Raw genomic sequence first — 24,217 nt, 5'->3', positions numbered from 1 at the left:
GCAAAGTTGAGCTGTGGTCTTTGCAGCTGCCTGACTGAAATATAACCCTTGCTGAGATGCTTCCTTTCTCACTGTGACATAAACTAGGCCCCCAGACTCCTGGCTAAGAGGAGAGACTTCAAAATGCACGCTCTGCACCCAGCCCTCTGATCAGTTTTATCTGAGTCTTTCCCACACTTGTTCAGTGCACCCCAGCAAAACCAGGAGAGTTCCATGTCTTCACTCCTTGTTGAGACTTGGTGATTGATTGGCTGGTTATTCTTTAACCCATTCATACTTAAGTGTTACCTCAACCCAGCCTTTGTGGGGTAAGCATTTTTCTCTCCTAATTGTGTTACAAAAAGATTTTCATCTTATTAAGGAAATCCAGACCTTGGCAGTTTAGCGGGGCAGAGTTAGTCTAAGAAGCCCCTGCAATAACCGCAGGCTCACCCAGTCTGCCTCAAGGTTAACTGAGTTTCATCATTAGGTGACCTGGGGACCCCTGTCCTCCGGCCCCTTCCCCCTCCTCCCTGCTGTCCCTAACTTTCACTCTTCAGGAGGTGGCTGGTGGCCTATTTCTGGAGAGGGTTAGGCAGGGGCAGACCACACTTATGTCCATAGCGTCCTCTTGGGCTTGAGCCAACGCCATCAGAGTAAATGTGTCTCTCAGCAAACATCTCATGTCCTCAAGGGCTGGACGTCCCTTTCCTCCCCAGCCAACATCAAGGTGACCCCTGAGGTTATCTAACATAGTGTTAGTGGTATTTCATGCTTGCGCCCTATTGACCTCTGATGCATCCCTATGCTTCTTGCAATAATTTTCCCTCTAATCATAAAGGTTTAACCCCCTAAAAAGGAGGCATTTGGAAGACCCTCTCTTAATTCTTCAAACCCTGCAAGCCCTAAATGGTGAAAGAGGGGCTCATGCAGTGGTCAGAGAGTAGGGGTAGCACACTTCTCACAAGTTCATGTGTCTCCCTAAAACGCAGATCGTGACTCATAGGTCTGAGGAGGGAGGGGCTGCAGGTTGCGCATTTCACCTGGCTTACAGATGACGCTCTGTGGCTCTACGGTCCACACACGATCCCACATGAGTCTCTGGCGGGGAGCTCCCTTCACCCAGAACCCCCAGGTGAGGAAGGCTTCTGAGAGGGGGCAGAGCTGAGGGCCGATGTCCTCATCTGTGGAGCCCATGGGGATGACCACCTGGAGACACACAGAGTGCATCCTCTCAGTGACACCCTGAGAGGGAATTCACTGACTCAAGCGTGGCAGGAAGGCCACTAATTACCCAGAAGGCTGTTTGTGCCACCCAGGGAAAGAGGAACTGACCTTTTTCTCATGGGGAAGTGCGTCTTCTCCTCTCCAAACCACAGGCTCACAAGCAGACCAGCTCAAGTGAAGTTCCTGCAATGACCACTGGGTGTGGGCCTGCTTTTCCGGCCCCTGCTGAGAGGGGTCCCTGAGAGAGGTCCACGAGCCACGCAGGGCCACCATTCCCCTGCCCTGGTTTGGAACCCCAGCCTCCCCCACCCGGAGCCAACTCGCCTCCAGCACACGGGCGCTGTGCCTCCCAGCCTAAGCCAGGAAAGAAAGCTGTGTACGCTGACACTTAAATTAGAGCCTCGCAATTATCTCTCAATCCCGGCTTGCCCTGTGCTGCTTTATCACTGTTTTTTATAGCTAAAGTTACTCGCCCTCGTTTTAAGTACATTGTGCATAAGGCATAGGCCAACTTCTGATATATTCCCACAAGCAAAATTAAATACCAGTAACATGTGTTTTAGTGAATTGGGTCCCTCAATTTCCATCTTATAATAAGGATGTTATCATACTGGTTTATGGCTGAGCTCTTTAGTTTTTATCTCTCTGGGGCTAGATTCCCCCTCATGAGTTCAATATAAGTCCATGAACTAATGCAATTTTTAAAACACTTTTCTTCTGTCTTAACATTAACACCCTTATGAGTGAAAGTGTTTTACTCCCCAAAGTGTACAGAATGTTTGCATTCAATGGAGGATGTGGCGGGATATTAGCCCTCAGTGATAGCTGTGGTTGCTCATAAGTGAAAGGAGTCGAGTCTGTAATCCGGTCTGCCACTGCGAAGAAGCCTTTTTCACCTCTTTGCACTGAGACATAATCTCTGGTGTGTTCATTCTCTTACATTTAGATTAATTATAAAACATTGTCACCAGAATATTAAAGTAATGTTTAATACACAGAAGGGAATAAGGTATTCTGGAAAATGCATAATTTCCCTATGATGATTTCGCCAGTTGCATGCAATATGATCTTTTGATTGCCAGCTATAGAAATATTGTGACTAAGCTTTCACTAGCTTTTTATTTTTGCAACCATCCTGTCATAGCACTTTGAAAACTGTAAGCTTGGCCCATCAAAAAAAAAAAAAAAAAAAAAACAACCAAGAGTGCCCATGCTAAAGACTTCTGTCAGCTTGGTTCCAAAGAAGGGAGATGATAGGAGAGGGTGAGCCTTGTACAGGCAGCACCTTCCACTTCAGCAAGCCTAACACAGCTGGGTGGTGGAGAAAGGATGGACTCTTACCCTCTGTACAGGCCCAACACACATGCACAGCCATACACACACACACACACACACACACACACACACACACACATCCTTTGAACATGGGAAGGTGTCAACATTCCTAAATGGAAATCTCAAGTCCTCTCACTTGCTTCAGATTTTCCAAGCTCTACTGCAGCCATACACCCCGGAGGAATCATCTGAATCAACACCGAGTCACAGCTAGCAGAACTCTCCTTGCTGGCAGTGGCTGAAATGGGACCAACATTCCTCAGGGGGCTGCTCCTGGGGATTGGTTACCTCCCTCTAGATACTGGGCTCCATCCTTGGCTGTGTTGGTTAACAACCAAGTGTCGTTACCAGCGGAGGGCTCCTGTCCTTCGAGGTCTCTCTCCAGGTCTCCGCAGGTGAAACTTTTCCACGATGATAATCATTTAAAAAATAATCACAATAATAGCAGAAGGAGCACTCCAACCCATCCGTCTTCCCAGCACACTCACTGGGCAAGTTGGTAACCCCATGCTTCTGTCACACCATCAAGAATGCTGGTAGAATTCTCAGTGTGTTTTAAAACTAAAATTAATTTTTAAATGTGTTTTCTGTTTATCCATGCCCCCTAATGGCAATGTACCCAGCACCTATTATCTTGTTTCTATTCTCTTCAAGGCCTCCTACGTCTCTCTGACCTCTACCCTCTGCTCTTCGAAAATATACTGGATGTGAAAAGCCCTCTCAACCCCAAAAGGCTCAAAGTCTTGTAGCTTAATTACCTTTCCATTTGCAACACGGAGGCCCCTTGGGTCAGAATTCAATGTGATTTCCAGTAGGAGAGGGGATAGGTTTACTTGGCTCCAGCCCACCCCACATCTGTTCTATAGACACAAGGACCCCCTAGGCCAGGAGAGGATATATGCTAACCTTTGCTGGCCTGGCTTTCTAGCCTTTACCTTTAACTCCAGGAGAAGAGTGGGAGCCCAGAGTGAATACAGCTTCTGAGGATAAGACTACAGAAACTAGAGGATAATGACTATCAAAGATCAAGGCCAGTAATGTCATTGAGATCGTCATAGTCGTTACAGATGAGGCATTTTTTTATGTCTAGATAGATGTGTGTATACGGGTGGCACATGAATAGGCATGTGCTATAAATAGATATATACGCAAGGAACTATATGTGTGACTGTGCATATGTGCATACTTCCCATACATATACCATGATTCTGACTCATGGGCAAAATGGAAAAGAACGAATCTATGCAAACAGGCCCTTGGAATGCATGCTTGCATTTCCTAACCCAAGTATAGTATGTATGACTTTTAGTGAATATGTTTTGCTGAGGCACGGATTAAGCCTTGTGCTGACATGAAGAGGGGGTGCTTAGCTAGTGAAGGAAGTTTGCCTGCTCACAGACTTCATCTCACACAGGCCTTGCTTTCCTCCCTGTCCCCAATCAAGGTCTATACCTCACTTTTTCATTACACTTTACTATATTTCAGTGGGAGGGGAAATATGGGGCGTCCTGGTAATAGCAGAGTGTTTTCACACCTCAGGGGAACACTTCCATGTGTGTTGAACCCCTCAGACGCCTCCCGGCCGTTCCCTTGTGACTGATCCTTAGCATTTATTTACACGCTTGCTCCTAGGCCACCGTCCTGAGGTGGGGGTGTTGCAGGGTGGGCATTGCTGAGACTTGTGACCATGGCAGGTCACAGGAGTGGAGACCACAGAGCTCTGGGAGAAACTCTAGGATGAAATAGAGAGTTTGCAATCCAGCACCAAAAAGGAATTCTTTATATGCCCTAAATATTATGACTTAAGACACTGGACAGTCATAGACTAGTCCTGCTTCCAGGAGAAACAGGATAGTAGGCATGGGGGAGAGAGATAGGGAAGGACACCAGATGATATGACTTATGACTGCAGTACAAAAATACCAAGTCTCTATTTTTGAAATGCAAGCTCCAAGAGAGTGAAGCCCCAGCCTGCACTGCCTTACTTTGTGCAGAGAATGCTTCTTTGGTTATGTATATACATGCTTGCTTATTCTAATCCATGCCTTTATTACGAAATTCATCTAATGTTGTGGCCAAATGGCAATAAAATAATATTATTACAGGACACGGGCCTGTACCAACAAGCATATTGCAAAGAAAAAACAATATAATGTAACTTTTACAAATAGTCAGGAGAATCAAAAAATTCTTAAATCACAGCTGGGTGGTGGCTCACGCCTATAATCCCAGCACCTGGGGAGGCCAAGGCAGGAGGATCATTTGAAGCCAGGAGTTTGAGACCACCCTGGCAACAAAACAAGACCCTGTGTCTACAAAAAGAAAAAAATTCTTATATCTCCCCTCAAAAAAGAAGTATTTGTACCTCTCTGATCTGCAAAAATCTTGTAGCATTCTATTCTTTTTTCTGTTAGGTTTATCATTTTGCTTTGAGACATGATACTAAAGTGTTAAGTGCTTAATGAGACATGAAGTCGTCCTTTGTGTTGTAAAAATAGTCAATCCCTAGGAACTAACTGACCTGTTTGGGCCTCAAGGTCTTTATCTTTAGGCTGTTTGTGGTGTGGTGTGGTGTGGTGTGGGGTCAACCCATAAGGAAGAACTTTTTCAAGCTTCTACAGTCTTTGATGGGTCTAGACCAGCACAAATGGGGAATTTAGACACAGCTTCAAACAACAGGGTCAATGTCTATTTGAATGTGTCAAGGATGACTACATAGTTTAACCCAAGTACTGTATGCACAGCAGAATCCTTCTTCAATGAAACAACCAATGCCTTCCAGGATCGGCCTTCTACTGGTCTCTTGGCTTGTTTTGAATTCCCTTTCAATCTATTTCATGCCCTGCTACACTCTTCCAAAACTTTTCTATGGACATGATTTTGAATAATCATTAACAGACTATAAGATTTAAGAAAGGCCAGGTGTGATGGCTCACTCCTGTAATCCCAGCACTTTGGGAGGCTGAGGCGGGTGGATCGCCTGAGGTCAGGAGTTCAAGACCAGCCTGGCCAACATGGTGAAACCCTGTCTCTACTAAAAATACAAAAAATTAGCCAGGCGTGGTGGTGGGCACCTGTAATTCCAGCTACTCGGGAGGCTGAGGCAGGAGAATTGCTGGAAGCTGGGAGGCGGAGGTTGCAGTGAGCCAAGATCATGCCATTGCACTCTAGCCTGGGCAACAAGAGTGAAACTCAGTCTCAAAAAAAAAAAAAAAAAAAAAAAAAAAAAGATTTAAGAAAATGTTATTGACTATAAGATAAAATACAAGACCCTTGGCCTATTGTCAAAATTTCTCCATAACATGGCCCCAAATTAGTTTCCCACCTTATGTTCCACTAGTTTCATAGACGAACCTCTTCCTGCCATACTGGTCTGGTCAGTGCCCTCCAGACACTGCAGTACTGCCTTGAACTGGTTTGCTGTCATCTTTTCTCTCTGTCATCTAAATCCTAGCCTGTCTTTGATGGCTAAAAGCCTAACATCTCTGTGGGCCTCAGAGAAATTGTCTTCCTCTGCATTCCTCCAGTTGGCATCTCTCAATAATGGATTAATCATATTACCCTCTCCTATTGTTATGTGCTTTTATGCATATAATCTCAGCCCCCCCATAGGACCAACTGTAATCCCTTTGAGGACAGGGGTTTGATCTTGTACCTATTTATAGTTCCCCACGTGCCTAGAGCCTCTTGCACACCGCAGGCTGGGGGAAAATATTTGCTTATGCTGATGATCTGAGAAAGATAATCCTGCAAACAGGAGAAGTAAAGATTTCTTTGTCTTGTTCCATTTGGAATGAATTAGTGGCAGGTAATCAGTTAGAGGTCAGTTCAGAAGGCTAAAATACATGGACTTATCCCCTGTTACAGGTCTCTTATCTTTACAAAGATTGTGTTCCTGTTACTAACCTCTTTCTAAATCATTGGTGTTGTTATTTACAAGAAGGACTGGGCCAAATATGTGAGGAAACATCAATGTATACTCATCCCTACCACTTGAAAAACAAGTTTTAAGTGTGTGTACCACTGATGAAGTATGAAGAATAACGTTCCCATTCATTCCAGAGTACTCAGGCCCTTTGCCTGGGACTGCTAGCTACACATGCAAAGTGAATTCTATATCAGCATTTTGAAAAGCCCACTATTCTCACCATACCAGCTTAACTGCAACCAGTTATTTAATAGGATTCTAATTAATTTAATTCTCCACTGGTAGCAATTTCTGATGCACAATGTCTGTGCCTTTTACCTCTTTGCATCCCTTCCCCAGCACTTAACTCAGCAGGTTGCATATAGCAGGAACCTAATAAATATTTGTTGATTGAACAAATGAATGAGCCATACGGCAGATGGAGAAAACTGGAGAGTGAATTCCTCAGATATGCCTCACAAAACCATACCGGTCCTCCCAGCACCAGAAATGGACAGAAATGCAAGCACCACAGCACGAAATGGCACCAGCCTTGCTCCATAGTCTGCAGAACCAGAGCCCTCAAAGCAAAACCACTTTGAATAGACTTCTTAATCAGTTTAATTAGCACTGCTGTTAATTTTTTAAGATGGTAAACTCAGCATTGGCATTACAACTGGTGAGAAAATTTCAGGATGAGGTAGATACTAGGAGTCAAAAGGTAGAGGTTGGGAGTAAGCATTCTGTAGTTATATGACAGTAGTAGTACTATTTGCAAAACCTTAGACATGTCATTTAAAGTCTCTCTAAGCTTAAGTAGAATGAAAATAGTAATAGTACCTATACCACACGATGGTCAGGAAGAAGAAATAAGAACATGCATGGAGGCCAGGCACGGTGGCTCACGTCTGTAATCCCAGCATTTTGGGAGGCCAAGGTGGGTGGATCACCTGAGGTCAGGAGTTCGAGACCAGTCTAACCAACATGGTGAAAGCCCACCTCTACTAAAAATAAAAAAATTAGCTGGGCGTGGTGGCACGTGCCTATAATCCCAGCTACTCTGGAGGCTGAGGTAGGAGAATTGCTTGAATCCGGGAGGCGGAGGTTGCAGTGAGCTGAGATCGTGCCATTGGACTCCAGCCTGGGCAACAATAGCAAAACTCCATCTCAAAAAAAAAAAAAGAACATGCTTGGAAAAGCCTTATCACTGTGCCTAGAACATAGTAAATTCTCAATAAACATTAGCTGATATGATTATTTCTACTTTAACCTACGTTTTCCTCTTTACCAAGCTCTGGGCAGTCTGCCAATCAAGGACGAGAAGGGTTAGGTTCTCAGTCAGAGATCACATTTCAGAAACATCTGGGCCTGGATCTCCAGGCACTCGAAGAAGTTTGGTGCTTTGCCACCCCCAGTGAGATGCCAAGGCCCTGTGGGAAAGGGCTGCCCTCCATGCTACCCTCCAGCAGGAAAAGGGGTGAAGAGGGACCCCCAACCTTAAAGTACAACCAAAGTGATAAGATGCACCCTGAGCACTGTATAAGCAACTGTGTAAAAAATGTGTGCATGACGACGGCTTTAGTTTTCGAACAAAAATCGCTTGCTGCTTTTTTTCTGTGACATAAGCTTATAAAGAAAAAATGGGTTTACTAGCCAAAAGCAAAGAAAAGCCCACCCTTAACATGGACCACCACCCCACATCCCCGTGGCCATCAAGACTGGATGTCAACACTCCAGTCCCAAGAGGCCGGAACACAAGAATGTCTCCCACTGCTGTGACTGTTGCGTGCTGCTGGGAAGTAGGAGGTAGGAAGCAGATTGTGTCCTTCCTTTTTCAGAGGGAGGAATGGGCCTTGAATGTGTCACATGCAGAAAGAGGGGACACCAGGTGGGTCAGCATGGCAATGATAAAGCCAAGATCATAACCCTGAGCTGTGGGCTCAGAGAACAGCACCGTATACCAGTCCAGACCAAAAAGCACAGGAACCCCATCCTCATCCTGCCCCCAACACATAGGCCTGTGTCAGAGGGAAAAGAAAATGGGCTCTCAGAGAAGCTGAAAAATAAAAAGAGTTCCACAAATAAGGCATATTGGCTGCAGGCAAATCCACACAAAGGACCGCTTTAAAGAAAAATCACTTGTGTTCCTGAGTTCTGAGCTTTGGGTGAGTTTCTGAAGAGGAATATTTGCATTTTGGGTTTTCCCCCTTTGTGTGGTGAAGCAACAGGTAAAATCAGTCACTCTGAAATAGAAGCATGAGCAACTCTGCAAATCTTAGAGCCCAAAGGAAGCTAATCTCTTCCTACCTCTCAATTGGCTTTCTACGTATTCTAGAAGAGGGACAAATCAGCAGGGAGAGAGAAGCAGAAGGTTCAGAAATGGCAGCGGGAGTTGTCTGCTTGCATTACCATCTAAGGAAATTCAGGGAACTATCACTGGGGGAAAAATCAGGCAAATTACTTCGTCTCAGACCATCCTCAACAGGGATGTTTGATTTGCTGTTGCTCAGTGAGGCTTCCCGCTGTCTTTCTCCTATTTCAGGGAGGGCTTTGCCTGTGCAGGCTCTAAACAGCTGCTGCGCACAGCAACTGCTGCCCTACCGGGCCCCAAGACATTCAAAGTCAACCCACGTCCACTAGAAATAAATGTGAATCAAAGGGTGACTGGCAAGAAAAGAAATGGCCACAGAGGCCGGGTATGGTGGCTCACGCCTGTAATCCCAGCACTTTGGGAGGCCAAGGTGGGCGAATCACCTGAGGTCAGGAGTTTGAGACCAGCCTGGCTAACATGGTGAAACTCCATTTCTACTAAAAATACAAAAAATTAGCTGGGCATGGTGGCTTGTGCCTGTAGTTCCAGCTACTCAGGAGGCTGAGGCAGGGGAATCACTTGAACCAGGGAGGCAGAGGTTGCGGTGAGCCGAGATCACGCCACTGCACTCCAGCCTGGGAGACAGGGGTGAGACTCCATCTCAAAAAAAAAAAAAGAAAGAAAAAGATACAGGTTATGCTATTGGTTATTTGGATTCTCTAACAGGATGTGATGTGGCATTGAAATTCAAATGCAGTGGGTGTTTCTCTTATATCTTGTCTAGAGAATGGAACAGATTGTGAGACCCACTTAAGTCATTGGAGATGAATTTGGTTTGATGAGCAGCCCTTTTAACTTTAAAAGCGGTCTCTCAGAAATTCTTGGTCTCCAGGTTTATTTCTACCATTGGAGGGGTGAATTAAAGAAGAATCCATTCAGGTTGTGACCTAAATCTTCTCCGTCATAGGAATACTATTTTAGAAACCTGTTTTCTGTATGGGGCAGGCTGACATGTTCCCTGCTAGTACTGGCACTACCAAAACAAGCTTTTGGGTTTGTTCTTAAATCCTTCTGAAATGCATACTTTTCTGCTATTCCTATTTCTGAATTTAGTGGGTCACTAGGGAGAGATTTGCCACTTGAATTCCTTTGCACAGGAGCTGGGAGACTTGGGTTCCAATTCTGACTCAGCCACTAACTGTGTGGTTTCAAGCTTGGCTATGATGTTTTTTTCACACTGTGATCTTAGGTACTTCACTTAATCTTTGGGCCCTTATTATTCTGATCTCTAAAATGAGTGATTACTAGGATTCCTTTCAACTTCAGTCTATTCTTTTCTTATCTAATTTATAGAATCACAAGGAAAATTGATTCTATCATGTATATAAAAGTATTCTATAAAGCTTAAGTACTTCCTGGGAGCATTTTTTAAAATACAAAGCAAAAAGAAAGGCCATGTGGTTTGTAATAAGATATCCTAATTTAAACTAAGATAGAAAAACGGACAATGACTGCTTCTGGATTTTACTGGAAGTGAGAAGTTCCATGACTTAATGTAACTCCAGGGGAATGCAAACTGAAGAGTACTGTCTCTCCTAGGCAGTCAGAGGAAAGAAATATAATATTGTTTCACTGCTGGTTAGGAACTCAAGATGAACTCTTGAAGAAGGAAGGTGTGCTTGCATCACCAGTTATTTCGGAACTTCTACCAGACTCAAAATTCCTCAAATCTGCTTCCTTCACACTATACTCCAAAAGGAGTCAAAGCTATGTGGCATACTGTAAGAACAGAACCAACAGCCTACAAAATACTTCCATTCTAATCCTACTATTACTTCCGGGGACACTGATTTATAAAATAAGAATTATAAAATAAGAATTTTTAAAAATAGGAATAAATATAGCCATCTTCGTCAATGTTAACCTCACTATCAAAAAAAAAAAAAATCATGTCAATGCATACAAAACCTGAAAGATATTCCTGACCACTTGAAGGGCTTGGTTTTAATCTGAATGCTCTTGGAAACTCCAAGCAAAAGTGCCCAGAAAATATGCTGCCAAGGTTTGGGGCACTCAGTTAGACCTCAGCAGATTCCAAGATTGCACTCCTTGCCTAAGAGTTTTCTTTAAATGATCACTGGTTTGGGAAACAATTATTTCTCAAACAGGTTGATATTCAACATGCTGGATGCTGGGTGCTGCAGGGGCTTTGAGTGTCTTTCTCTCCCATCATGGACTCCAATTCTAACAGACCTTTTTTATATAGTGTAATAATCTGTCCGGGCGCGGTGGCTTACACCTGTAATCCCAGCACTTTGGGAGTCCGAGGCAGGTGGCTCATGAGGTCAGGAGTTCGAGACCAGCCTGACCAACATGGTGAAACCCCGTCTCTACTAAAAATACAAAAATTAGCCAGGTGGTACGCACCTGTAATCCCAGCCACTCAGGAGGCTGAGGCAGGAGAACCACTTGAACCCGGGAGGTGGAGGTTGCAGTGAGCCAAGATCGTACCATTGCACTCCAGCCTGGGCAACAGAGTGAGACTCCATCTCAACAGTAATAATAATAATAATCTGAACAGCCCACAAAAGGCTTGGGAAAGTAAAAACAATGCCCTGCATTTGGTCTCCTCCATCCAAGTGGCTGGGACTCTGTCCTCTAGTCTGTGCTCATGTCAGGCAACCAATTTATCTCTCTGCAATCTGAAGTTCCACTCTGCAGAGAGGACACAGTGAGAACCCCTGGCAGATTTGTGAGCCTCTTCCCTGCTTCTGCCATTCATGGATAACCATGATCTTGACTCATCACACAGAGAGATGTCTTCCCAAATTGTCAATCTTGTATGGGGTTTCAAAAGTCTAGCCCTAGGCCAGGTGAGGTAGTGCAATGCCTCTAATCCCAGCACTATGGGAGGCCTAGGAGGGTGGATCACGAGATCAGGAGATGGAGACCATCCTGGCTAACACGGTGAAACGCCGTATCTACTAAAAATACAAAAAATATTAGCTGGGCGTGGTGGCACATGCCTGTAGTCCCAGGTACTTGGGAAGCTGAGGCAGGAGAATCCCTTGAACCCAGTAGGCGGAGGTTGTGGTGAGCTGAGTCCTTGCCACTGCACTCCAGCCTGGGTGACAGAGCGAGATTCTGTCTAAAAAAAAAAAAAAAAAAAAAAAATGGCTAGCCCTAACACAATACCATTTCCTAATAAATTCTGTAAATAAATTTTTGTTGTCTTTCAACTTTAAAAGCCATGGGAAAAGACAGTCTTTTTGTTCTGTTTGTTTTGAGGGGGTTCTTCTCCACAGTGAAGAGGATAAAAAGATATCCTTTATCCACTTCTGTTATCCTCTTGCCCCTTAAAAATCCCACTTTTAGAGATATCCACTTATTTACAAACTGACTCTGAGAAGAAATATATAAAAAGTGGGGGTAGAAACACAGACCAGAAATGAAAGTGTAGTGACCACCAAGTGAGTTACAAAGGCTGAACTTGTCTCAAGACCCAGGATTGTTGTTTCAGTTCTGGCCATCCTTTGGAAGTGGTGTCACTCTTTCTAGGCATCAGCAAGGAGTTCAGCACATTTAGGGAGGATGCCATCACAGAAACCCTAATGGTCTTATGTTTCAGCAACACATAGGCAGAGCATGGGGCAGGGAGAGGGTTTCTTTATGAAATAACTTCTTGTCTGAAAGTCCCAACTAATTGATAGGAAGTCACAAACAGGCCACTCGTGCAATCAGGGTTATTTGTCATGGAAAAGCCACAGGGGAAAGGTGATGGCAAGGAGGCTGCAACCTCCCTTTCTCAGTGCACACATCTGTTGGTAGGAAGGGGCAACTCTGCATGCCTTTACCAAAGGCCATCCTGGGTCTGTATGTGTAAGCCACATGTGTGTGTCTGTGAACATTTATGACTTATGTGCTAACACAGGAAAAGATACTCCCTTTGATCAGTTAAACAGAGTTTGGTGAAATTCGCTCTGGACAAGAAACCAGAAAACCTGGCTTCTCTGCTTTCTCTCTTACTGATGTGGCCTCTGGCAAGCCCTTAACCTTGGTGAGCCTCAGTCTCCACCTCCATAAAGTAGAAGTCATGAGATCTGTCCCAGAGAGCAGGTGAAATAATGCACGAGACAGCACTGTATACAGTATAAGGTAGTTCACTACTGTAGACAGTCATTATTTATTATGAATAAGCAGGAAAGAATTCACATGCCAATTATTTGGCTATCTTTTCACTAAGTTAGGTAATCTAGCCAGAAGGTGGATGGGTAGGATTTTCCCCACTTAGGTTCACGGCCTGTATGTGAATCTACAGCACACAGGTGTCTGAGCTCTATTATTGACAAACCTATTTTAATTTGCTATATTGTTTCTAATTCTCTTCTGGATCTCCAAGCAGTAAAAAATACCAAACTGAGAAAAGTTCTGTGCAAATTAACTGGGCCAGAAAGAATTTTTACCACCTGTTTGTAGATGTAACTTATTTGTGGCACTAATTTCTAAGGAATAGAGCATTGCTGTGATTGTCTGTTCTGATGCGAACTTCTTTCCTCCTATAATTTCCCCCCTCTAAAATCTGCCCCAAATTTCCTGATGTAAGTACTAAAGAAGTTTTATGTTTGTTTGTTTGTCTGCATTAAGATATATTTCCTGAAGGTTTGGGAACCTAAAATTAGAATATTTAATAAGAAACTACTGACATTTATCACCTTCTTTAGGATTTACCGCTCGCCCAGTGATGTTCTTTCCTAAGCTAAATTAAAAGACAAATTCAAATCCTGCATGGTAGCCACCAAAAGCATATATTTGAAAAACAGGATTCGGCGTGCCATATTATGCATTATTTAATGGTATGCAAATTATAAGTCAGACAGTTAGGAAAACCACACTTCAGCATTAATAAACAGCAATATTACTACTACATTAATTATGATATTGCTATGATTTATTCCCAAGTTTTGCATTGTGATTCTCCTTGAAAATTTATGCCATCTGATAAGCGGTAACCTAGTTCCCCTCCTACATCTCCTGCCCATTTCTCAAATCTGTTCCTCCTACCCACCCGATGGGTGTCTGTAGGAAACGGGTACAGAAATACAAAATCATAAGCAGCCTCATTGTCTTATAAGCATTAAAAATTAAAGAACAAGCAAACACCACCTAAAGCTCCAACATTTATTGTGTCAATGTTAAGCACACTTTTTAAAAGACAACATAGAATGTATAGAAACAAGGGGTTGGGGACTCATGCGCATTTCCACAATACAGGTAATTAGATTGGCTGGTTTCAGAAGGGCCAGGGCATCACTCATGACAGCGATGGTCCACGGGCCCTCTCTATGGGACTGATTCACTGTTCCAATGTGGGTCTGTTTTTTTGTTTTTACTTTTTATTAAAAAATATAAATAAAATGGCGCTGCAGGCCTAGGCTGGAAGGACTCTGCAGGACTCTGTCTTCGCACAACGGCTTCTTGGAGGCTACTGTCAGAAAACATCACAAACTAGCAGGATGACAGACCACGCTGACGTCGACTGGGCGGCACGCGTCCACCCCACCCCTGGGGGCTTCAAATTTTCTCAGAACTTAAGGGCTCTCGAGCTTCCATCCGAAAACTGCCACACATCTTGAGCTCTCTGGGTACTACGCCGAATGGGGGTGTGTGAAGAACCTAGAAAGAGGTTGGAGACAGAGGAGGGGGAAAAAAAAAAGTACAGGTGTGACTTGGCCCAGTGATTTTCTGTTCTCTAACTAGCTTTTTAAAAATTAGAACTTAAACCAACCACAGGTCGAGCCACTGGCATCTTAAGCATGATTTCAAACTCAGCCTCCCCTCCCCAAGTATCTCTGACCTCTGAGTGGTCTTCCCATGCCTCCCTCCCTTCCGTCCCCCCAAGGAGGACCCAGGTCCCCCCACCCCTGCCCAATTGTATGATAGTCCTAATAAACTCGGGACACACCTGGAAGGAAACACTTGCCCTTATGACTGAGAAAACTTAGTAAGAAACAGTCCTTTGGTTGAGGAGAGCGGGAGAGGGAGGAGGGAAAGGGGACACCTTCTCAAAATAATAATAAAATTATAAAGAAACAAAAAATCAAAACTGATGTAAAAGCAGCACAACGAAAACATGAAATGTCATCAAGTTCAACGTCAAAGCAGCCAATGATTTACAAGAGGCGAACAAATCTCTGAAGAGAAAACCAGAACCCAAAAGAGTTGCTCTCAAATTGCACCAAAAACTGCCTGTAGTTTCTTTCAAACATGCAGTTTTCTTTTCTTTTTTGGAAGGGGGAAGGCAATGGTGAAGGGAAGAAGGGAGTGGTTATTTTCCTCCGGGGTTCCTCCCTTGCTGTGGACATTGACTTGAAGCAGCAGAACTGGGAGTCCGGATGTGCCGAGGAAGAGGGCTACCACTGTGGCATTCCAGGCCTCGTTGCCATGGCGACCCGAAGCAGGGGCCTGGGGCCTCCTCTCCCCTGACTTGGCGCCGCAGGAGGCCCGGGGTCTGGATCTCAGCTGCTCTCACGCATCCCACCCCTGAGCAGAGCAGCGGAGACCTGGGCTGAGGGGCATGCTGTGTCCAGGTGGGTTCTGGGGAATCCCATTCCCAGTCCAGCGCTAAGTCACTGTCGTCGAGGCCCCTTTAGCTGATACCCCAATCAAACCCTTTCGTCCAACCTGCTACCAATATTCAAATTCTAATAGACAAAGTATATCATGGGCATGTACCACGTTCACAGCTATTTAAAAGCACAGCCCCCCTATGGGTTTAGGGGCTCCCGCTTTAGAGGATACTTGGGGAAATGGCTTAATTTGCCTTTTCTACCATCTCTATGAAAGATCTGATACACGTGCTCCCTTGAAATAGTTTTTGCCACTTTACAGAAAGGAAAAACGTATTTGGATCAACCATCGAGCTGTGTTCAGCCAAGTTTAGGTTCTCAAGTACAATGACCCGTGTGAACTGGATTGGTCTCTTTCCCATTTGGAAGGGAGGAATTAATAGTATCCCATGACCGTAGATGACGCTGGGAAATAGAGAGAGAGAAAGAGAGAGAGAGAGAGAGAAACAGCCCCATCCCCCTAAAGGCTGAGTCACTGGCCTCGTGCTGTATGTAGTAAATTAAACAGCGGGCTAATGGGATAACGAGATGCCAGCAAGCAGAAGTGCAGACCGGACAACCCATGTCCACAGTTCATAGCTATAGCAGCCCTAGAGTAAATACACATCATACCAATTCCCTCTATGTGTTCTGATGTCCATTTCTCTAACAATGGGTTCGTTTATTTTCAATTGGGAAATATGCAGGGCTTTAGGAGACAACTAGGAAAATCTGCTAGATGGCTCATGCCTTTTAAAAGTTAGCAGTCTTTTAAGAAACATTTTTCCAAGCAGGTTGAGAGAACTCTGCCAATCCCATCCTCATATCGGCAAAGTTCCCACAATTTTTTTTTTATGGGAAGTTGTCTGAAAAAAAGAGAATGGGATGGGTACATTCCTGAACACACCAGGCCCAGGGACAATGGAGTAACAGAATCGTAATGAGGAACACACAGTTACAACACAGTCATAAGAAGTCATGTTCATGTGTGTACGGAGGGGGAAAAGAGGCTTAAAACAAGAAAACACTGTATTTCCTCCCTCAGTCTCTGTGAGCAAAGTACTACAAGCAGGAGAGGATGGGGCCTGAAGCTTCTCAACTCCTTTTCAGGAAGGCCCGAAATAATCCCAGTACCTTTCAGCAAACTGTGTCTGTGAATAAACCACCTCATTTCCTTATTTCTCCAACTGGAATTATACCTAAGCCATCTCCCGCCACTTCCTTTCAAGTTCTCACTTCTAGCATTATGAATATATACAATATGTACTTATTGCATATACAAAAATGGTATTTAAATAAACAGTTCTATATCTACAGAATGCCCTGGGAAAAACTCAACTACTTCACACTTTCTGCCATGGCCAGTGCAAATGAAGAACTGTGTTCACCTCACTTCTTAGCAACCTTTGTAATGTGTTGGTTCCAGCCTTTTTGTAGGTCCTAAACAAAGAGAGGATAGCAAATGGGTTCAGGAAGGAGGTAATATAGGCACTGGAAGAGTTTCTGGTTTAAAATCTGTGAGAAATAGAATTTGCGGTATTCCTGTTTATTAAGTTGTTCTCAAATGAAGATTAAAAAGAACATTTTAAGCATCAGTTCAGGTATGTAGAGAACATTCCATCAGCACGTCAAGCCTGTTACAAAAACTTACTTGAGGATTTTAAGAGACATTAATGATCTTAGTAGTTCCTCATTTTAAAAAAAAAGATCATGAATTCATCTTACTATTGGAAATGTGCATGTTATTTTATATTAAGATTTTAAATTTTAGAGTTCTGGATACAAAATATCATTTATAAGTTATATCATGTTGGCTAGGTTCTCATGCTTCTATTGTTCATCAGCTTCAGAAATAATATTTTATCAGAAGGCGTCAATAAGTCAGGAGACTAAGTAACCTGAAGAACCCATCTCCCAGTAAATTTATTTAACTTTGGGACCATGTAAATCAAACATAATCTGTGATTTATCACCAGATGTTTGCACTCCTCCCCATTCCCCATTTGATTTAAGAAATTTGAACAGACAAGTGTACAGTATCCACTATTAATTCTGTCTGTCAGGATGCAAAACCTAATTACGCTAAGAGCAGCATATACTGAGAAATTAAAATGAATACTGTACATAAAACCTACACAGTTGCACTCATAGCTCCTAATAAAAGAGTAATAGGGACACACAGAGGTTTTATGGACATTTAATAGGGTGGAGTTGAAGTCACCACATCTAAAGCTGGCATGGCACTGGGGAATTATTTCTATCTGTCTTGAGCAGCATTTTGGATTCAGTTTTGGAGAAACCTAATCCAAAACACATACAGTATATCTTTTCTAAGTTCAGTGACAAACATCAAGTTCTCAAGGTACCGCACGCCCACCCCACCCCACCTCCTATGTAATATTCTCCAACATCCTTTCTCAGTGGATTCCTCTAGCCCCACTCTCTCCTTCCCACCCAAACTGGCTTTTCAGAAAACATTGACTTTCTTTATACTTTAGAAAGATAAAACTATTCTTGCCTCAGATAAAAGGCATGACATGAAAAGGCCACCTCACAGGCACTAGGGCATAAGAACTGAGCGACAAAAAATGCTACCACAAGAAGACAACAGAACGGCTTTTGTTTTGGTTTTTTACAAAAATAAGAACAATGTCGTATTCATTCATCTACACTGGGAACAGGGACACGATATCACAGAGGTATGTGTTTAGTAAAGCAAATAGATGCTGCAACATGCAGTATTTGTAAAAGTGACAACACAGATTTCTAAGGATTTTTAAAATAGACCTAACTGGCTGGTCAGAAGATAATTGAAGGGTATTCCCGCCCTTATTTGCTGTCATCCAGGAAGACCCTATCAAAACACCTAAAGTAATCTGTAGCATCTAGGGTTCCTGGGATCTCAGAACCACAAGGCAAACCACTATGCATCTCAGGAAATCAGTGGCTGATTCCAAAGATTTCACTATGTCTGGCTACACCCCTAGTGGCTGCTTTCTTTTCTTTCGTCTCTCTCTTTTTTTCTCCCTCTTTTTTAAACAAAACAAAACAAAACAAAACAAAACCTGATGCCTTTGTTTCCAGATTTTTAGATTTCAAAAGTGGGGTTATTTTGTTATGAGAAAAGACTCTTACATGGAAACCAAAGAGCTGATTTTTTTTAAAAAAATCTTTTTTACATTATGTTCTAAGATAAAGCAAGGATGGGAGAATAGAAAAGAACTTTTAGACAACAAGAACAGCAAAAAATTTAAAGGAAATAAAAGTTTAAGATGCTATTACCAGCAAGTTTTTTCACTTATGTTTGAATGGATTTCTGCTAAGAGATGGAGTAAGTTTTTAACATCAGACTGAAAACACCTTCCATTTCTTGAAATCTATTCTAAACTGGAAAGCCTTAAAACTATGTCCAGGGTTTGAGATATGTCTATTTTAATATAGTAAGTACTTTATGTTCCTTTAGGGTATAATACACGCATCAGAATGCCCATAGAAATAATCCTGAAAAAGACTGACTGGCCTTCTCTTAAAACCTGTTATTTTCTTGAAAGTAATTTACAGAGTGTGTCAAATGAGGACACAAGAAGCTTACAATGTGTACTTTAATTTTTTTTATTTTTTCAATAAAGGGACAAAATGGGTGTATGAACAGGTTAATGCAGACAACTGCCAAAAAAACACAGACAGTGGTTTTTCCAATAGAACTTAACAAAGACCAGAAACAAATACAATAAAAAGCCAGGTTGTAATGACCTTTGGTCATCTAAATAAAAAAAAAATAAAAACAAAGAAAAATAAAAGATCAAATTAAGTGCCTCTGTTTTGAACAGGGCACATAAGCAATAATAAATAGTGACTCCCATAGTAAAAGATAAAATTTCAAGTTACGACAAACAGCTTTCATTACAGGAATAGAAAAGGCCAATAACAAAATATTCTGCATTGCCATTTACAAAAAAGTATTGACTAAAGCGGGCTTTCTCTTTAATATGCTTTGCATATGAAATTCTTTCCAATCTAAATATAAAGCACCATTTAGTTTTTGGCAATGAAAAAAACTGCAAAACATTGGTTTTTTTTTTTTTTCCTTTTTTTTTCTTTCTTTCTTTTACTGCATATGAAGGTAAGATGCTGGAATGTAGGGTGATAGAAGGAAAGGGACAAAAAGCACACTACATAACAAACCAACGTTATTAGCTTGCAGTACTGCATACAGTATGGCAGCAGGAAAAAGGAACAAAAAAGGATATGTACAACCCCTATGACAGCCATCCATGTGACATTCTAGCAGGCTCCCCCAAACCGCCATTATATGGCTTCTCATCTGTAATGTCACACTTTTTTGTTTCTCTCTTTTTTTTTTTTGAAGCATACAAATAATTTGCACTATATTATCCTGCCAAATTAAAAAAATATACTGTGGCAGCCTGTCTTTTTTTTTTCCACTACCAAAAAAGGTACATTGATACCTTTTAAGAGAACAAGCAACAGTTAAAAATACAAGCTTCAATATAAATACTATAGTGCCTAACACTAGATGAACATTTAATTCAAATACCATTCTAGAAATACAGAAAAAAGACCATAAATGTATTTTAGCATAGGAATCAACATGAGTGTGCATTTTCCTATATTTAAGTACTATATAATCTTAAACCTTTCCCCAATGTATGTTTTTTTTTTTTTTTACAACCTGAAGAGCGGTGTGTATCCAAGGCATAGAATTTCCACTACCATTTTTAAATGGATAACAAGTCTTGTAACACCACCAAGACAATGGAACCCTAAAATGCAGTTCCCCCCTAAACATAATGAAGTGTTTTTTAAAAAAATTTTTTCTTAACATTTATATTTAAAAAAGTTTTGTACAAAAAAATCCTTGCACTGTAGAAGCGAAAGCAATCATTCATTTCTATGTTAAGTGTATTCTGTTTCCATTCACAGCGCTTGCAATGTTGCGTCCAAGTAAGTAAGCTCAATAGTCAAGTAAATGGCTGGCAAAGTTTTTTTTTTTTAGTTTTTAAAAAATGCTCCTCAATGAGATTGTGTTCAATTTTTTTTCAGCATTCTTGCAACTTTTCCCTTAAGTATAGACCTGTAAACTGGGAAAATTGTACAGTGCACTTAATTGTCCTATCTGAGCAGGTTTATTTTATACTCAACCTCTGTATCTCTGATTAGAGAAAAGATACAGATATCACAGGCAGAGTCAAGTGCTATTTGAACACCAACTGGGGCAGATGCTAGCTTAATAAAAAAGAAAAAATTAAAAAAATAAAAATAAAAACAATGAATCCTCTTCCATGTTAACACAAATAGCACACAGTGTATGGAAAAGAAATGAAGTACAACTTTTAGGGAGCACAGACATATATACTGCTACTCTTAAAATTCTTTCTCTTCTTTTTTTAAGAATGTCACATTTAAATGCAAGTCTTAAGAATTCATAGTTAATCATCATTGTATCAATATTAGCTTATATACCTGTTCTAGTTTTAAATGGCAAATAGTACCACGTTGTGCTAATAAATCATATTATTTTCTTCTGTTCCCCTCTGTCAAACCTTATTGTCAGCCTCTTCCTTTCAATATGGTATACAAGGTCTTAAAGTTTATCATTTGATTGTCCACTTGACAACCAAGTAGATCTGGATCTATTTCTTTTGGTGCCAGAATTTTTAAAAAGACATTATTAAAGCAAATATCTTCATAAAATGAACTCCTTACTAGTGTATTTAATTGCGTTCCAGGGCTTTTGCACATTACACATTCAATTTAATCATTGTTTAAAAAAAATAAAACTTTGGGCAAAACAGCCCATTTCTTTTAAGCTCTCACCAGGAGCAAAGTAGCTTTTATACTGGTATAATCAGTTTTGTTTATAAAATTAAACTAAAGGAAAAATGATGATTAACTAGGACATAATGGGTCATCTTTTTAGGTAGCCATTGTTGTGAGAAATACAATATAGAATTATATGCTAGTTCCTAAGGTTTATTACCTCACCCAATGCTGAATTAAGCTACAAGTTTATAACAAGTAGAAAGAACCATCGATGTGGTTTTAATAGATCCAAGGCACTCATATTTTAAAACCAAATGATAGAATAAACTTGTTCTGTTTTTCTCTTAATTTGTCAATTCAAGGCCTTTTTTTCTTCCTCTCCAATTGATACATTTAACCCTTTAGAGACAGACATTTAGCTCGTAGAGATTTTTTTTCAGTGCTATCTATTCTGTCTATAGAGGGTTAATCCAAAGACTGTTTTTCCTCCTCACGTTATAAAATAAAACTGTACATGATATGTATTACAGAATGTATGCAGCATGGTCTTTTTCTCTCTCTCTCTCTTTTTCTCTCAGAACGGAACTGGAAACAGCAACATGTTTGCTCAGCAACGAATTAGGGACAATTTAAAATAGCCATAACATACCATACATGCTGTCTAAGTTTAAAAAAAAACATACACAACATGTAAATTATTGCACAAGAGAAAGGCTCAAAGTTTGCGTAAAATGCAATAGTATTGCCCCATACAGATCATGCATTCAAACGGTGAGAACATAAAGGAAAAAAAAAAAGGAAAAAGAAAAAAGAAAAAGAAAAAGAAAAAAAACAGGTGTGCTGGTGACAAGCACTCTCATATTCTTAGCTTCGTTACTTCTGTTTGTTTGTTTGTTTGTTTGTTTGTTTAAATCACATGGGACTAGAAAAAAATCCTACAGGGAGTGGGGCTGGAGGGCGATGGGGAAGGGGAGTGGTGAAAAAGGGGGTGTCAGGTGGGAGTGAGGGAGGGGTATTAATATACCTCTATTCAGTTTTTATATCATTATTCAACACTCGATCACTGTGCCATTTTTTCATGTGTTTCTCCAGGGTACTGTACACGCTAAAAGGCATCTTACAAATTTCACATTTGTAAACGTCCTTCCCCACCTGGCCATGCGTTTTCATGTGCCTGGTGAGCTTGCTACTCTGGGCACAGGCATAGTTGCACAGCTCGCATTTATAAGGCCTTTCGCCCGTGTGGCTTCTCCTGTGGACAGTGAGATTGCTACAGTTCTTGAAGACTTTCCCACAGTACTCACAAGTGTCGCTGCGTCTGCCCTCTTTTGAGCTGGGCCTGCCCGGGCCCGGACCACTAATATGGGGCGTGCTCCCTCCACTTCCCGTGCCGCTGCGCCCCGAGATCCCTCCGTCCAGCTCCCCGGGCGGTGTGGAGAAGCGCAAGCTCCCGTTCTCCGAGGAGTGCTCCGACGAGGAGGCAAAAGGCGATTGTCTGGAGTCTCCGAAGCTAAGGAAGGGATCTTTGAGCTGCCTGGAGGCCGCGTAGCCGGCGAGCCACTGCGAGTACACGTTCTCCGTGTTGGGCATCGCGGCCGGGGGCAGGTCGAACTCCTTCTCGAGCTTGATGCGCTTAGAGAAGGGGCTCAGCGAGCTGGGGCTGCCCAGCAGCAGCTTTTTGGACAGGCCCCCCGAGGCCGACTCGCCCGGGGAGCAGCCGCGGCCATTAACAGTGCCATCGTCTATGCGGTCCGACTCGCCGGCCACCGAGTCTTCGTCGCAAGTGTCCCTGTGGCCCTCGGCCTCGGCCAGGTGGCCGCGCTTATGCTTCTCGCCCAGGACCTGGTGGAAGGCCTCGCTGAAGTGCTGCATGGAGCTGAGCACCATGCCCTGCATGACGTCGGGCAGGGCGCGGCTCTCGTCACCCACGCCCACGACCGCGCCCCGCGAGCTGTTCTCGTGGTGGCGCGCCGCCTCCAGGCTCAGCCCGAAGCCGTAGTCCACCCTCTCGCTCTCCGTCAGCTCCTCCTCCTCCTCTTCCTCCTCTTCTTCCTCTTCCTCGTCGTCCTCCTCTTCCTCCTCGTCCCCGTTCTCCGGGATCAGGTTGGGGTCGTTCTCGCTCTTGAACTTGGCCACCACGGACTTGAGCGCGCTGCTGGCGCTGCCCACCAAGTCGCTGGTGCCGGGTTCCGGGGAGCTGGCGGTGGAGAGACCGTCGTCGGACTTGACCGTCATGGGGGACGATTTGTGCATGTGCGTCTTCATGTGGCGCTTCAGCTTGCTGGCCTGGGTGCACGCGTGGTCGCACAGGTTGCACTTGTAGGGCTTCTCGCCCGTGTGGCTGCGCCGGTGCACCACCAGGTTGCTCTGAAATTTGAACGTCTTGCCGCAGAACTCGCATGACTTGGACTTGACCGGGGGCTGGGAGGGAGGAGGGGCGGATTGCAGAGGAGGGAGGGGGGGCGTCGCCAGGAAGGGCGGCTTGCTACCTGGCTGGAATGGTTGCAGTAACCTTTGCATAGGGCTGGGCCGGCCTGGGGACAGCGGTGGGCTAGACGTGTTCCCTGCCAGCTCTCTAAGTCTCCTAGAGAAATCCATGGCGGGAGGCTCCATAGCCATTGGATTCAACCGCAGCACCCTGTCAAAGGCACTCGGGTGATGGGTGGCCAGGGCCATCTCTTCCGCCCCCAGGCGCTCTATGCGGTGGGGGTCCAAGTGATGTCTCGGTGGTGGACTAAACAGGGGGGGAGTGGGTGGAAAGCGCCCTTCTGCCAGGCCGGAAGCCTCTCTCGATACTGATCCTGGTATTCTTAGCAGGTTAAAGGGGTTATTGTCTGCAATATGAATCCCATGGAGAGGTGGCTGGGAAGGACATTCTGCACCTAGTCCTGAAGGGATACCAACCCGCGGGGTCAGGGGACTTCCGTGTTCGCTTTCTAAGTAGATTCTTAATCCATGAGTGTTCTGTGCGTGTTGCAAGAGAAACCATGCACTGGTGAATGGCTGTTTGCAAGTTGTACATGTGTAGCTGCTGGGCTCATCTTTACCTGCAAAATAATACAACACCAA

The 24,217-nt window shown here is 43.2% G+C and overlaps 1 protein-coding gene across 14 annotated transcripts in view; it reads right to left on the bottom strand.

Annotated features, from left to right (window-relative positions):
* Nucleotides 1–13,923: 13,923 nt before the first annotated feature.
* The window catches only part of BCL11A (BCL11 transcription factor A), a 104,053-nt gene continuing 93,759 nt past the window's right edge, over nucleotides 13,924–24,217 (bottom strand). For 5 of the 14 annotated variants that reach the window (XM_034953199.3, XM_008956278.4, XM_008956281.4 and 2 more), the window contains 2 exons: nucleotides 22,173–24,195; nucleotides 14,298–14,432 (listed from right to left, as the gene is read on the bottom strand). In XM_034953199.3, the coding sequence (XP_034809090.1) occupies nucleotides 22,175–24,195 (2,021 nt within the window). In that variant the 3' untranslated portion in view covers nucleotides 14,298–14,432; nucleotides 22,173–22,174. Of the gene's footprint in view, nucleotides 14,433–22,172; nucleotides 24,196–24,217 lie in introns of all 14 variants that reach the window. The other 9 variants (XM_057301303.2, XM_008956282.4, XM_057301305.1 and 6 more) reach the window with 3 other exon arrangements.

This window comes from Pan paniscus, chromosome 12 (assembly GCF_029289425.2).
Source record: "Pan paniscus chromosome 12, NHGRI_mPanPan1-v2.0_pri, whole genome shotgun sequence".
In the NCBI taxonomy this organism is placed as follows: domain Eukaryota; kingdom Metazoa; phylum Chordata; class Mammalia; order Primates; family Hominidae; genus Pan; species Pan paniscus.
This window is presented reverse-complemented; position numbering and strand designations above follow the sequence as displayed.